At 41.5% G+C, this 13,055-nt stretch overlaps 1 protein-coding gene across 1 annotated transcript in view; it reads right to left on the bottom strand.

Annotated features, from left to right (window-relative positions):
* Positions 1 to 13,055, bottom strand: part of myo7ab (myosin VIIAb) — a 53,041-nt gene that overhangs the window by 15,890 nt on the left and 24,096 nt on the right. The window contains exons 17-26 of the mRNA XM_085421251.1: positions 12,627 to 12,785; positions 11,814 to 11,906; positions 11,031 to 11,125; positions 10,727 to 10,811; positions 10,107 to 10,325; positions 6,771 to 7,088; positions 3,113 to 3,322; positions 2,285 to 2,461; positions 2,110 to 2,199; positions 961 to 1,088 (exon numbers count right to left, since the gene is read on the bottom strand). Coding sequence (XP_085277377.1) covers positions 961 to 1,088; positions 2,110 to 2,199; positions 2,285 to 2,461; positions 3,113 to 3,322; positions 6,771 to 7,088; positions 10,107 to 10,325; positions 10,727 to 10,811; positions 11,031 to 11,125; positions 11,814 to 11,906; positions 12,627 to 12,785 — 1,574 coding nt within the window. The remainder of the gene's footprint in view (positions 1 to 960; positions 1,089 to 2,109; positions 2,200 to 2,284; positions 2,462 to 3,112; positions 3,323 to 6,770; positions 7,089 to 10,106; positions 10,326 to 10,726; positions 10,812 to 11,030; positions 11,126 to 11,813; positions 11,907 to 12,626; positions 12,786 to 13,055) is intronic.

The following is a 13,055-nucleotide window of genomic DNA, read 5'->3' as shown; positions in this document are numbered from 1 at the left end:
AGGTCTGCTATGCCAACAGCATAAAATGGTTTCTATTTAACACTGTGTCTTTAAATTGCTAAAGCCCAGTGAACCCGAGCTCAACAGATGCTGAGGCAGGACTCCTCTGGCAGTTTCTAAGACCCAACAAAAAATGGAGAGTGACCAGGTTTTGTGCTGAATCTGAATCATTTCTCTGTTTCTCCAATATTAAAAATTCTTTCTGTTAATAATTTTAATTAATTTTACTTTGGTTTCCAAATTATCTTCCCTTTTTAACTAATCATCCCATTTTGTTTAAATATTACCGTTTATAGCATTAGTTATTAATTGCTGAGTTACAGGAGATTTTCTGTTTTTGCCTTATTTGTGTTCCGTCTTTGTGAGAAATTTATTTTTCTTTTCCTTTAAGTTTCTTAAACTGTGTTGCAGCATCTCGTATGTGGGCTTCCTCTAAGATGTGAATTAGAGTCTCTAATAGTTTACAAAACCATACAGTGGAAAGTGACTCTCTGTGAAGCAGACAGGAGGAGTATATGTCTGCAGATTATGAGACCTTTAATTTTGACTGTTCTGAACGGTTGTAGTAAATGCACAAGCCAGAATCATCTCAATAGCTTTAACTTAATAAGACATACTTTTAATAATCATGGTATGAAAGTAAACCTCTCTCCACACTAACTATTCAAGCTCCACACTCACAGGAGTAACGCTCTCCACACTTGAATTTAGCCGAAAAAGCCATCTGATTTCAACAAACCTATTCATTTCAATTCAGTGTCATCTTCAAGACAAAATCTACAATCAGAATAAATCTTGAAGTTTTTCATCAACTCCAGAGAGCAAAAACATCAGTGCGTCATTTGCTTGGTCCAAAAACATCGATAAAGCATCGTCATGCTGCCGCAAGCAACATCTTCATCCCTCACTGCTGCTTCTAGGAGCAGCCTCTATTTAGTGCCGATGACACTCATGGGTCACCTGAGGGTGGGCCGCAAGATGCCGTTGCCGATGATGAAGTGAAGTTTCTCCAGGTTGGAGGTGGGTCGGTCCTCCAGCATGCTGTTTCCCTGGAGACTGTAGTCCCCCTCTGTCAGCCGCCTGGTGACCTGCCATCAGCGTTACAGAGAAAAGCATTAATTTGAAGGTTTTGAGCTTAAATTTGCAGAATCCAAGAAACGTTTGGATTTTTTTTTCACTCTTTGGGCTATAGTGGTAAAAAACTTCCCAACAAGAAGTCTACCCCAGCTGTTGTGGTTAAGTGGGGTACACCCTGGACTGGTTACTGATCCATCACAAGGCTAACGAAGAGAAAAAACATGGGCCCTCACATCCAACTGAGAACCACCAGGTAACCTAACAGGCTTGTCTTTGGATCTCTATGTTATCAAGTCAGACATTATCTATGTAGGTACAGGGAAAATATGCAAACATTACAGCAAATGTAGGATCTGTTCAAGGTGAGGCAACAGTGCAACACTGCACCGGTGTGCCACCTTCAGTTTCCCGGTGTCCAAGTGTCCCAGTGCTTGAAAAAACCCCAAACAGTTATGCCTATAACTTCTGTTCCCCGAAGGAAAGGAATGAGGTACAACACAAATAAGATGGGATATCACACCTCTGCATGTCCTGGCTGAAGAAATCTCTATTAGCAGCTTTAAGGCAGATGACCTGTGATGACTGTGATGACATGCACACAGGCTCATCTGCACATATAGCCCATCATCACAATGATCCCTCAGTTCGATAGCAGTCTTCACCAAGCCAAGTTGGGGCGGGGCATAGCGGGGCAATCTTGTGTTGTACCCCGTTCCTCTCCTTCAGGGAGCAGAAGTTATAGGCATAACTGTTCATTCCCTTTCAGTTGATTGACTCGGTACAACACATATAATATGGGACACATATACACACCCCATAGAACAGCCACCAAACTGGAGTCACCACTGACGGTACTGACTGCACCGCCATTTTTGTCCAGGTTCTCCCATTTCTTTTGTTTAAGTTAACACTCTTTTAAGGTTTGGTTATATACTGTTATCACGTCACCCTATGATTAAAAGTGGAAAACATGGGACATGTTAAATAAATTATTTACTTAGATCAGCTGAAAAGAAGTGATGTGTTTCTCACCTCCTCAGTGATCTTGGACTTCCTCTTCAGAGTGAGTGACACGAGTTTATGCCTGACGCTGTTCCTCTTCTGGCTGTCTATGGAGCTGTTCTGTAGGTACAAACAGGAGATGACATTTTGGAGGCTCTGACCTGACAATCTGTAACGACTCATACAATCCCCAGCATCCTCTCACCTCTCCCTCCACCTGCAGCTCCTGCAGCTCTCGCTTGAAGGTCCTCTTGCCGAGGGTTTCATAGATCTTTGTCATGACGGGGATCTTCTCGCTGCCGTCGTTGATGACCATCGGGCATTTGGGTTCCGGGAGGTCGCCCATGAACCTCAACACAGTGATCCATACAGCTAAAGCCGCCTGGAGGACAGGTCAAATATGGCAAATAAGAAAAACTTTTTTGAAATCACCTGATTTTTCATTATACACGTTAGAGTGATTTCAAAATTATTCTACAGCATTATCTCTGATTTATAAAAATAAATAAAAAATCACCAGCTTTGAGACTCTTTTTCTGTAGGTTACAGCCTATATTGTAGCACCACTAGCAGTCAAGAGTAAAGCATTGTAAACATTTTAGTAGGCCAGTGTTTGAAGCCCAGAGGATTTTAGTTGATCATTCACATGTCTGAACTCTGACTTTCTGCTAACGAGGAGTTACAAGGTCCCTTTGTGTAGGTGTGACTGTTTTGCCGTCTCAGTAAGAACTTTCTAAGATGATTGGATTGTGTTATGTGTTATAATAAGAAAATTAACAATTTATTCATACCAAAACTAAACTGAAAAACCAACATTTTTGGTGATATGGTTGTGTTCTCTTCTTTTTCCAGAAAAAGGACAAAAAGCGTGACAGTTTAACTTGGTTTTTTCGCCCAAAACATATTCGTAATCGGCTCAGCAGCCGGTACGTGTGTAAATCTGCTGAGCCCATTAACACATAATACGAATAACTTAAATAGATGATCGGGGGCTGTAAAAGGCTTTGGGATTGAGATCGAAGGTCAGCCTCACCAGCTGGTCTCCTTCGTCCTCGTGGAAAAGCAGAGGTTGTTTCAGTGGCCGTCTGATGTAGGTGTGGATGGAGACACCCTGGAAGTAGGTGGCTGCAAACTTGGAGAATTTATACTCTGACAAATCCTCCTCTTCCTCGTCAGGTAACGGGGGAGCCTCGCTCAAAACCTCCTCTTCAGCTTCCTCACCACAAGGCGTGTTTTCCAAATCCTGAGAAACAAAATGATATGTGAGAGAAATTTCTAGGAGACAAAAAACAGAAGAGCTGAAAGGAGAGTGAAACATTTAAATCAGCCAAAAACCAGAGACCAAAACACTGAACACTGTTCTTGGTGAGGACCAAACAAACCATTCACTTCCTACATCTAAATAGTACTAAAACCCTCAGTGTAGACTAGGACCATGGCATCACTAAGTCTGAGGTGGAACCTGGTGGTGTCGACTGGACAGAAACAGAATGTCTCAGAGGTTTACTATTGGACTCCGGGAACTGCCTGCATACTTTTACCACATGAGCCGGAGCATTTCCGTGGACCAGGAGGAACCCAGGACCCACTACACCAGCATAGGGTCTGACATGGGTCCAAGGATTACATCCTGATACCGAACAGCAGTCAGGGTCCTGTTGCCTAGCCTGTAGAGGTCTGTGCATCCCTCTGTGGATATGCCTTACCAGACCACCATTGAGCCACTGTCATTTGTGAATGATGTTGCAGGCAACATGATTGGACCTTTTCACGTCTGTCACATGTGCTCAAAGTGAATCTCATCTGTGAAACGCGCGGGGTGCCAGTGTTGGTCCTGCCAATTTTGGCTTTCTATGGCAAATGTCAGTCAGGCGCTATGATGCCAGGCAGTCAGCACAGGGCCCAATAAAGGAAGTCAGCACTCAGACCACTCTCATAAAGTTTTTTCAGATTTTTTTGGTCAGACATTCAATTCAATTCAGTTTTATTTATACAGCGCCAAATCACAACAACAGTCGCCTCAAGGTGCTTTATATTGTAAGGTAGACCCTACAATAATACATACAGAGAAAAAACCCAACAATCATACACTCAACAAAAATATAAACGCAACACCTTTGTTACTGCTCCCATTCCCCATGGGATGGACGTAGAGACCTAAAATTCATTCCAGATACACAATATAACCATCCCTCCCAAACAGTGGTCACAAATCAGTCCAAATGTGTGGTAGTGGGCACATCTGCTATATTGAGATAATCCATCCCACCTCACAGGTGTGCCACATCAGGATGCTGATCTGACATCATGAGTAGTGCACAGGTGTACCTCAGACTGCCCACAACAAAAGGCCACCCTGGAATGTGCAGTTTTTTGCGCTATTGGGGGTCTGGGGACCCAGAACCGGTCAGTATCTGGTGTGACCACCATTTGCCTCATGCAGTGCAACACATCGTCGCATGGAGTCTATCAGATTGTCAATTGTGGCCTGTGGAATGTTGGTCCACTCCACTTCAATGGCTGTGCGAGGTTGTTGGATATTCGTGGGAACTGGTACACGCTGTCGTATACGCCGGTCAAGCACATCCCGAACATGCTCAATGGGTGACATGTCCGGTGAGTATGCTGGCCATGCAAGAACTGGGACATTCTCAGCTGCCATCTGCCCTGAACAATGTGAACCATGATTCATCCGTGAAGCGCACACCTCTCCAACGTGCCAGACGCCATCGAATGTGAGCATTTGCCCACACAAGTCTGTTACGGCGACGAGCTGGAGTCAGGTCAAGACCCCGATGAGGACGACGGGCATGCAGTTGAGCGTCCCTGAGACGGTTTCTGACAGTTTGTGCAGAAATTGTTTGGTTGTGCAAACCAATTGTTCCAGCAGCTGTCTGGGTGGCTGGTCTCAGACGATCTTGGAGGTGAACCTGCTGGATGTGGAGGTCCTGGGCTGGTGTGGTTACACGAGGTCTGCGGTTGTGAGGCCGGTTGGATGTGCTGCCATATTCTCTGAAACGCCTGTGGAGACGGCTTATGGTTGAGAAATGAACATTCAATGCACGGGCGACAGATCTGGTTGACATTCCTGCTGTCAGCATGCCAATTGCACGCTCCCTCATTGCTTGTGGCATCTGTGGCATTTTGCTGTGAGACAAAACTGCACATTCCAGGGTGGCCTTTTGTTGTGGGCAGTCTGAGGTACACCTGTGCACTACTCATGATGTCAGATCAGCATCCTGATGTGGCACACCTGTGAGGTGGGATGGATTATCTCAATATGGCAGATGTGCCCACTACCACACATTTGGACTGATTTGTGACCACTGTTTGGGAGGGATGGTTATATTGTGTATCTGGAATGAATTTTAGGTCTCTACGTCCATCCCATGGGGAATGGGAGCAAAAACAAAAGTGTTGCGTTTATATTTTTGTTCAGTGTATGACCTCCAATGAGCAAGCACTTTAGCGACAGTGGGAAGGAAAAACTCCCTTTTAACAGGAAGAAACCTCCGGCAGAACCAGGCTCAGGGAGGGGCGGGGCCATTTGTCGCAAATGGTTGGGGAGAGAGAAGGAAGACAGGATAGAAGACATGTTGTGGAAGAGAGACAGAGATTAATAACAAGCGTGATTCAATGCAGAGAGGTGACTGAAGAGTGAGAAAGGTGACTGAAGAAGAAAAACTCAATGCATCATGGGAATATCCCGGCAGTCTACACCTATTGCAGCATAACTAAGGGAGGATTGAGGGTCACCTGATCCAGCCCTAACTATATGGTTTAGCAAAAAGGAAAGTTTTAAGCCTAATCTTAAAAGTAGAGATAGTGTCTGTCTCCTGAATCCAAACTGGAAGCTGGTTCCACAGAAGAGGGGCCTGAAAACTGAAGGCTCTGCCTTCCATTCTACTTTTAAATACTCTAGGAACAACAAGTAGGCCTGCAGTGCGAGAGCGAAGTGCTCTAATGGGGTGATATGGTACTACAAGGTCATTAAGATGAGATGATTATTTAAGACCTTGTATGTGAGGAGCAGGATTTTGAATTCAATTCTGGATTTAACAGGGAGGCAATGAAGGGAAGCCAATAGAGCAGAAATATGTTCTCTCTTTCTAGTCCCCATCAGTACTCTTGCTGCAGCATTTTGAATTAACTGAAGGCTTTTCAGGGAGTTTTTAGCACATCCTGATAATAATGAATGACAGTAGTAGCCTAGAAGTAATAATGTGTGAACACATTCACACCAGTGGCCTGCGGGAGGTCATTTTGTGGCTCTGGCAGTGCTCATTCTGTTCCTCCTCGCACAAAGGAGCAGATACTGGTCCAGTGATGGGTTAAGAGCCTTCTATGGCCCTGTCCAGCTCTCCTCAAGTAATTGCCTGTCTCCATGTTCTTGACATTGAGATAGGAGACACAGCACACCTCTTGGCAATGACATGTATTGATATTCCATTCTGAAGGAGTTGAAGTATTCATGCAACCTCTTTAGGGCCAAGGATATTATCTTTATACTATTTCCATCATAAATGCATGCACAGATTACCAGAAATTAAGGAAATTACATATTTGACATTTCCTGGAAAAAAATCCCAAGAACCCCATGTGTCCCCCTCAAAAACCGGAGGGGGGAATCCTAGCTAATGGATGATTTAATCAGACATCTTTTCTGGACTACAAAACCCACATATACATACTTCAAAACCAGCTGGTGCCTGTCCATCCTGGTTGGGCAGCGGCCCGGAGTTCCCCAAGAAACCAAACATACGGTCAACCATGTCCGAGTGGTCGACTGGCTGCTCCTTCTCCCTCTCCATCTGCTCCAGCAGCTCCTTCTTCCTCCTCGACTCCTCCTTTTCCTCCCGCTCCCTGTCCTCTTGCTGCTGTGCCAGCTGGATGAGCCGCTCCTGGTGTTTCCTTTCAGCCTCAGCCTTCGCCCGCCGAACTGTCATCTGGTTTCGCAGCTGCTCCTCCTCAGCCAGGCGCTGGCGCTCAGCTTCCAGTCGATGCTGCAGCTGTAGAGGGAGGTGAGAGGAGGAACAGAGGGACAAGAGTTCACAGAGGAAGATGGAGCATTATGCTTACATTTTCTCTGTTATCTTATTGTTTGTCTTGCTCTCTATTAACTGTTAGTCAAAACTAGAGTAGACACTAATCTACCAAATCATTATCATTAGATAATAGTCAACAAAGATTATGAATATTGTTTAAAGCTGAACACGACATGAAGTATGAGCTATTCACAGAAGAATAAATCTAAACTTCTACACACTAACATAACCAACAATGAATAAAAACAGTGCAGAGGTCAACACTGTAACACTCTGACACATGAACATGTTTAACATGATAACACGCAGCAGCAGCCGCCTCTGGTCTGTCACCCGCTCTGCTGCGGTGCTCCTAGAGACCTCACGCTCTTCGCTTGAACTGCAGACATGTTTGAGAATATTACAGTTCCCCGAACATTCAATTTAATAAGAAAATGAGATTAAGCAAACATTTACAAAATACAATATTTTATTTAACAGTCTTCAGGGGAAAAAATCATATAAAAATAGCAATTTTACCCTGAAAAAGTTGAAAAGCTAACAAACATTTCCATAGTTTACAAAAGCTGTTTTCACACATAAATTCTGGACAATTTCCTGAGACTCAGGTCAGGATATTACCCACATTTATGCTCTCAAAGATGTAGCACACAGGGGAAAACAGTCTGCACCGAGCAACTGGAAATACTCTGAGAACCAGCATGTCAGCGCCGGCAGGTTAAAGACTGACCTGACTACATGGGACATTTGCATTCTCACATGTGAATCCATCGAATCGTGTTTATCAAAGCTCAGAGCTGCAGTGCATGTATGAAAACAGCTTTACAGACTTTTATATAAAATCGGTGTAACATAATGTGTTAAAAATAGTTTTATGGTGACATAATTTAGGCCAACAGAGTTTAATACAGAAAGAATAAATGTAAGAATATATAAAGACAAGTGAAACAAAACTTTGCAAAAGATCTAAAAAATTATTTAAACTCACACTAACAAATCCTGGCTCAGAATGGGCCTTTGAGCCGTGACTACCCTAAACCCAATGAAGGCCAGCAGAGGCAACTCATGTGACCTAACCAATCACATGATGTGAGGGTGGCTTGGCAACTTCCAGGACCACCACCAAGATGACAACCCCACTCAGAGTTAAATACCCAGGACTAATATTTTCATCTTATGTCTGACCACATGATAAACCAAACTGTCCAACCTTTATTCCAAGACGGCTGGACGCTGTGTAAAATGTAAATAAAAACAGAATCCAATGATTTCTAAATGTCATAATCCCATATTTTATTCACAATAAAACACAAAACAAATCAAATGTTTAAAATGAGACATTTTACTGTTAAATGAAAAATATTAGGCAATTTTTAATTTGATGGGACCAACATGTCTCAAAAAACTTGGAGAGAGGGGGAAAAAAAGGCTGAAAAGTAAGTGGCAATAAAAAGAAACATATAGAGGAAAATCTTTACAACTAATCAGCTTATTTGGCAACAGGTCAGTAACATGATTGGGTATAAAAAGAGCTTCTTAGAGAGGCAGAGTTTATTGGGAGTAATGATAGGCAGATGTTCTCTAAAAATTGCATTTCAAAATAAAGTTCCTCAACGTAAAATTGCCAAGACTTTGAATATCTCATCTTTAATGCACATTATATCATCAAAAGACTGAGAAAAATCTAGAGAAATCTCTGCGCAAGGGACAAGGCTAAAAATCAATAATATGTCTATGATCTTCGGGTCCTCAGGCACCACTTCATTAAAAATATGTCTGTCATGGAAATATCTGCATGATCTCAGGAACACTTTCAATAAGTTGGGGTTTTACATTATAACTGAATAAATTACATCCTAACCAAGCATATTTAAAAAAAAACACATACACACACATTAAACATTTTCATTGGAATGACAGGGATTTCCTTTTGAATCAAAAAAAGAAATAAAAAATAACTTACAGTGGTGGGGTGGTCGCTTTTTTAAATAAAGCCTGACATGACTGATACAAAAATCAAAAGGTAAGATTCAATTATGGATTATTTTGCTACTTCATTGAATCATTTTGCTCATTGTAGCAAATAAAATTATTGGTGATTAGAGGCCTTTTATTTATCAAAGGATGAAATCAAAAGATTTTTGTAACGGCACGCTGACGTTTATATCAACTCCCTAATTCTTTAGTGGCTGTTGTCACAATTAAGTTATTCACATAATTGCTATTCTCATGACAATGTGAAGCCAGAGCCACCAGAGCAGCTTAACATAAAGAAATAGTTTTTTTCTGAAGGTAACAAAATCAAAAAGTGTTATTTTAAAAATTATTTTAGCATTAAATAAGATAAATGGCACTAATAAGCGAGTTATATGTTTCTGACTGAGATTCATTTGGATATTGTTAGTACAGACTGTATACAAAATGCTGATCAGCCACAGTGTTGATAACCACTGCTTACTAAATAGGACTCTTAATGTGATCTTAAGTTACAAAATTGACATTATTAAACAAGGCATAAAACTAGTGACTGAGGCCATAAACTCATCAAAAAGGGTTTAATGAGATCATAAATCAAAAGAGGCTATGAGGTTTTTGCAAACACAGGACCCCCTGCTCTGGTCATTACAAAAAAAATATGGAGGTTTAAGGCACTTCTGCATTGGCTTCACTTTTTGGAGCTGGTAGCTATGTAGATCTATACTAAGTCTGTAACTTTTGAACAGAAGCTACAGGTGAACCCTTTTTTTCCACTTATTATGCTAAGCTAAGCTAACTGGGTAGACTTGAAAATGATATCGTCTGTCTCTTCATCAAAGTAACAAACTTGTGTTCAGTTGCATCTAGCACAGATAAAATATAATAAAGACGCCATATTATCTTTCACCTCCATCTGTCAGTCTGCCCTCAGGACCAGTGTTCTCGTCTTCCTGACCCGCCTACAACATGATTTAGGTAGCAGTAGTAAATGTAGTAACTATTTACCTCTGCCCTGAGCCTCTGGCAGAGGCGTCTGGCTATCATGCCCCTGGTGTAGGCCTGGATGGTCAACACGGCACGAAGACGCCGCCAAAATGCCTGCCGGATGAGGAAACCGCGGCAACGGGCTTGGATGAGAGTCACACGAAGGCGAGTCGTCCGGTAGCTTCGGTAGTACTTCCTCGACCTGTAGACGGCCTGGAGACGCAAGAAGCCGGACTGCATCTGAAGGAGGGGAACGCGTTTGACAGGTCAGGGATTATTGTTATGTATTTAATTTGTTTTTTGTTGGTGTTGTAATTGTTTGTATTGGACACCGTGTGCTGAGGCTCGCACATGACTACATCTTGGGGAAGGAATGTTTTCATATGTCTTTAACATTTGCAAGAAGCAAGATTGTAAAAACGACCAGGCTCAATTTTATGCAACTTGGAATAAAATAAAGAAAGAGCTACCACTGCACTCTGTCTCGTTTTAATCTGGTTTAAGACGACCTTGCAAATTTGAAAACAAAAAACAGAGAGAACAGATGAAAATTGGAAGAAACAAATACATACTGAGGCTTTCAGAATATTTCAGTGCATAAAAAACTACAGAAAAACAGGCTGTTGATGTAGACAACTCACAATTTGGTAATTCTTTCTGTACCGGTAACCCCTCCAGACCTTCTGAATAACAGTCACAGCGCCCTTCAGTCTGAGGAAGTTTGTTCTTGGAGGAGTGACAGAAGGAAACAAACTAGATTTCAAACCTTTATCTTTGTAGGTTAAGACAGAAATCTCTTTTCATTACTCCTTTGCTTCACGCTGTGGTAAACCAAAGATATGTATATATCCTGGACCTAATTTTACACTTTAAGGAAGAAGAGAGCATTATTCCAATGAGCTACAAACACTTTTGATATTTGGGAATCGCCTACAAGTCGCTTACCTCTCTTTAAGCCCACGCACAGCCTTCTGGATAAGGATGACCTTGTCGGTGATGGCGTTGTCCCTCTCTATCTCCAGCTGCATGTCGTGGTGATCCTGAAAGGAGACAAAGTGGCAAATAAAGAAAAGTTATTAAATTATAATATGCAACAAAAAGGCACAGTAGAGCTCTTTTGCCAAAACTATGTTTAATAACTTAAATAAAACACTTGAAATTATCTTTATAGGAGCTCGTGTTTTTTGCCTTGGGGACCCATACTGAGACAATTCGTCTAGAGGGAACAAACTTGAGCTATTAAAGTAAAAAATGTTCTTGGTCATCAAAGTTTTTGGTGATTTTGCTTTTATTAGAAAAGAACAGTAGAAACAGCCAGGAAGTACAGCATTTCTACCTAGTGTATACCCTAACCACATACAATTGACCTGCTAGGATGGTTTGCCCCCTCAAAGTGTCTGGTTGGGGATGACAGCAGTGAATGTCATTGACTGATTGAGCATGCTTGTGTTTTCTCTTTTTGCTGCTATGCTAAAAAGAACCTGCAAAATCAAAAAAGTTTATTGAGCTGCAGAAGAAATCCTGTGATAAATGAACTAAAGACCTTGTTCAACATTTACACAGATGGACACTGCAGTGAGCTTCATTAAGAAGGTCTAAAACTTTTTTTAAGGCAGAAAAGCCTTTTGCTACATCACCAGGAGCCTAAACTGTCTAATATTCTGCCGAATATTCAGAAGTCTTTGGATCAAGGCCTCAGTAAGCTAACTTTCACATGAGGAAACCAACCTTTAGAAAGATTTTAGTCTTTCCAATCTGCCAGTCATCATGTTTTCCCAGCCGGGCCTGGACTATTTGCTGACAGGTTCCCCGTAAGTCCTCCTGGAAAGAAAAAATGAGAAATAATGACTCCTGACATGAATTTGTACTTTGTTTTAAGGTTTATCATTAAGATTTTCATCAGAATTAAGGAAACGTTGAATTACAGTCAGTTTAACTCTTTCGACCTTAGACACCTACTGGGGTAACCCTCGTTTCTCTTCTCTGAACTTTCTGAGCTGTCATATTAGATTTCCTGCCTATAAAACAAAATGACTGATGTCAGGGGGATCTTGGAAAAATCCAGAACAAACCACAACTTTACTGATATATAGTAAAAAATGTCAAAACTCATCATTAACGCTACAGGGGAGGTCATCAAATGTTGTCTCAATGGGGGAAAGAGTTAAGAAGGTTATGTAGCAATGTGTCAGTTTTAAATTTAACAAACATCTATTAAATATATCCAAATATATTTTTTAAGTAAGTTAATTTAAGGTCAAAATTCATTAAAGACAGCTTCAAATACTTTCCAAACCATATTCACATTTTTAAACAAGGGTATGCTGCTGTAAATATACCGTAATTATATTTGATACAAGACTGGAAGCTCAAATAGCCTCTACACCGTGTTTTATATGCTGTATTAATGTGGATATATGCTCTAAAAATCCATCATTCTGTAATCTAAGTAAAAGATTCTTTAATAATAATGATAATATCTCAGCTAAAATAATCTGTCAGGACTAAGCAGTGAAACAGATGACTGATTTTAATGTTGACCTGTATGTGAGCAGGTTTGACGCCAGGCATCAGGACTCGGTAACGATCCACAAATTCGGCGAAGGTGTATCTGATTGGATAACCCGCCCGCCTAATCCGGATGGTCTCCATCATGCCAGAGTAGCGCAGCTGACGAACGCACAGCTCTCGATCAAACAGCTGAGAAGGAGAAACAAGCATCCAGTGTTAAAACGTGAGTTAACCCTTTTCTGCAGTGCCTCCTGATGTGCAAATGAAGGCTTATAAAGGTTTGGGGTTCAAACCAAAACTAAATCTACATCATGCTAAAGTGGGTCACACAATCACTGGTGAGCTATAAGCTATGAATACGTGAAATTAGAAGCTTACAGGCCCAGTTTTATTTTAGTTTCAAACTAATGTTTGTGATGCTTGTGTTTTAGACCATTTCTATAATTTCAGGAGCGTTAG

Source organism: Rhamphochromis longiceps, linkage group LG10 (genome assembly GCF_057381845.1).
Source record: "Rhamphochromis longiceps isolate RC_006_pf linkage group LG10, R_longiceps_female_GT1.1, whole genome shotgun sequence".
In the NCBI taxonomy this organism is placed as follows: domain Eukaryota; kingdom Metazoa; phylum Chordata; class Actinopteri; order Cichliformes; family Cichlidae; genus Rhamphochromis; species Rhamphochromis longiceps.
Note: the sequence above shows the minus strand (reverse complement) of the source record. Positions and strands in the feature narration are given on the sequence as shown.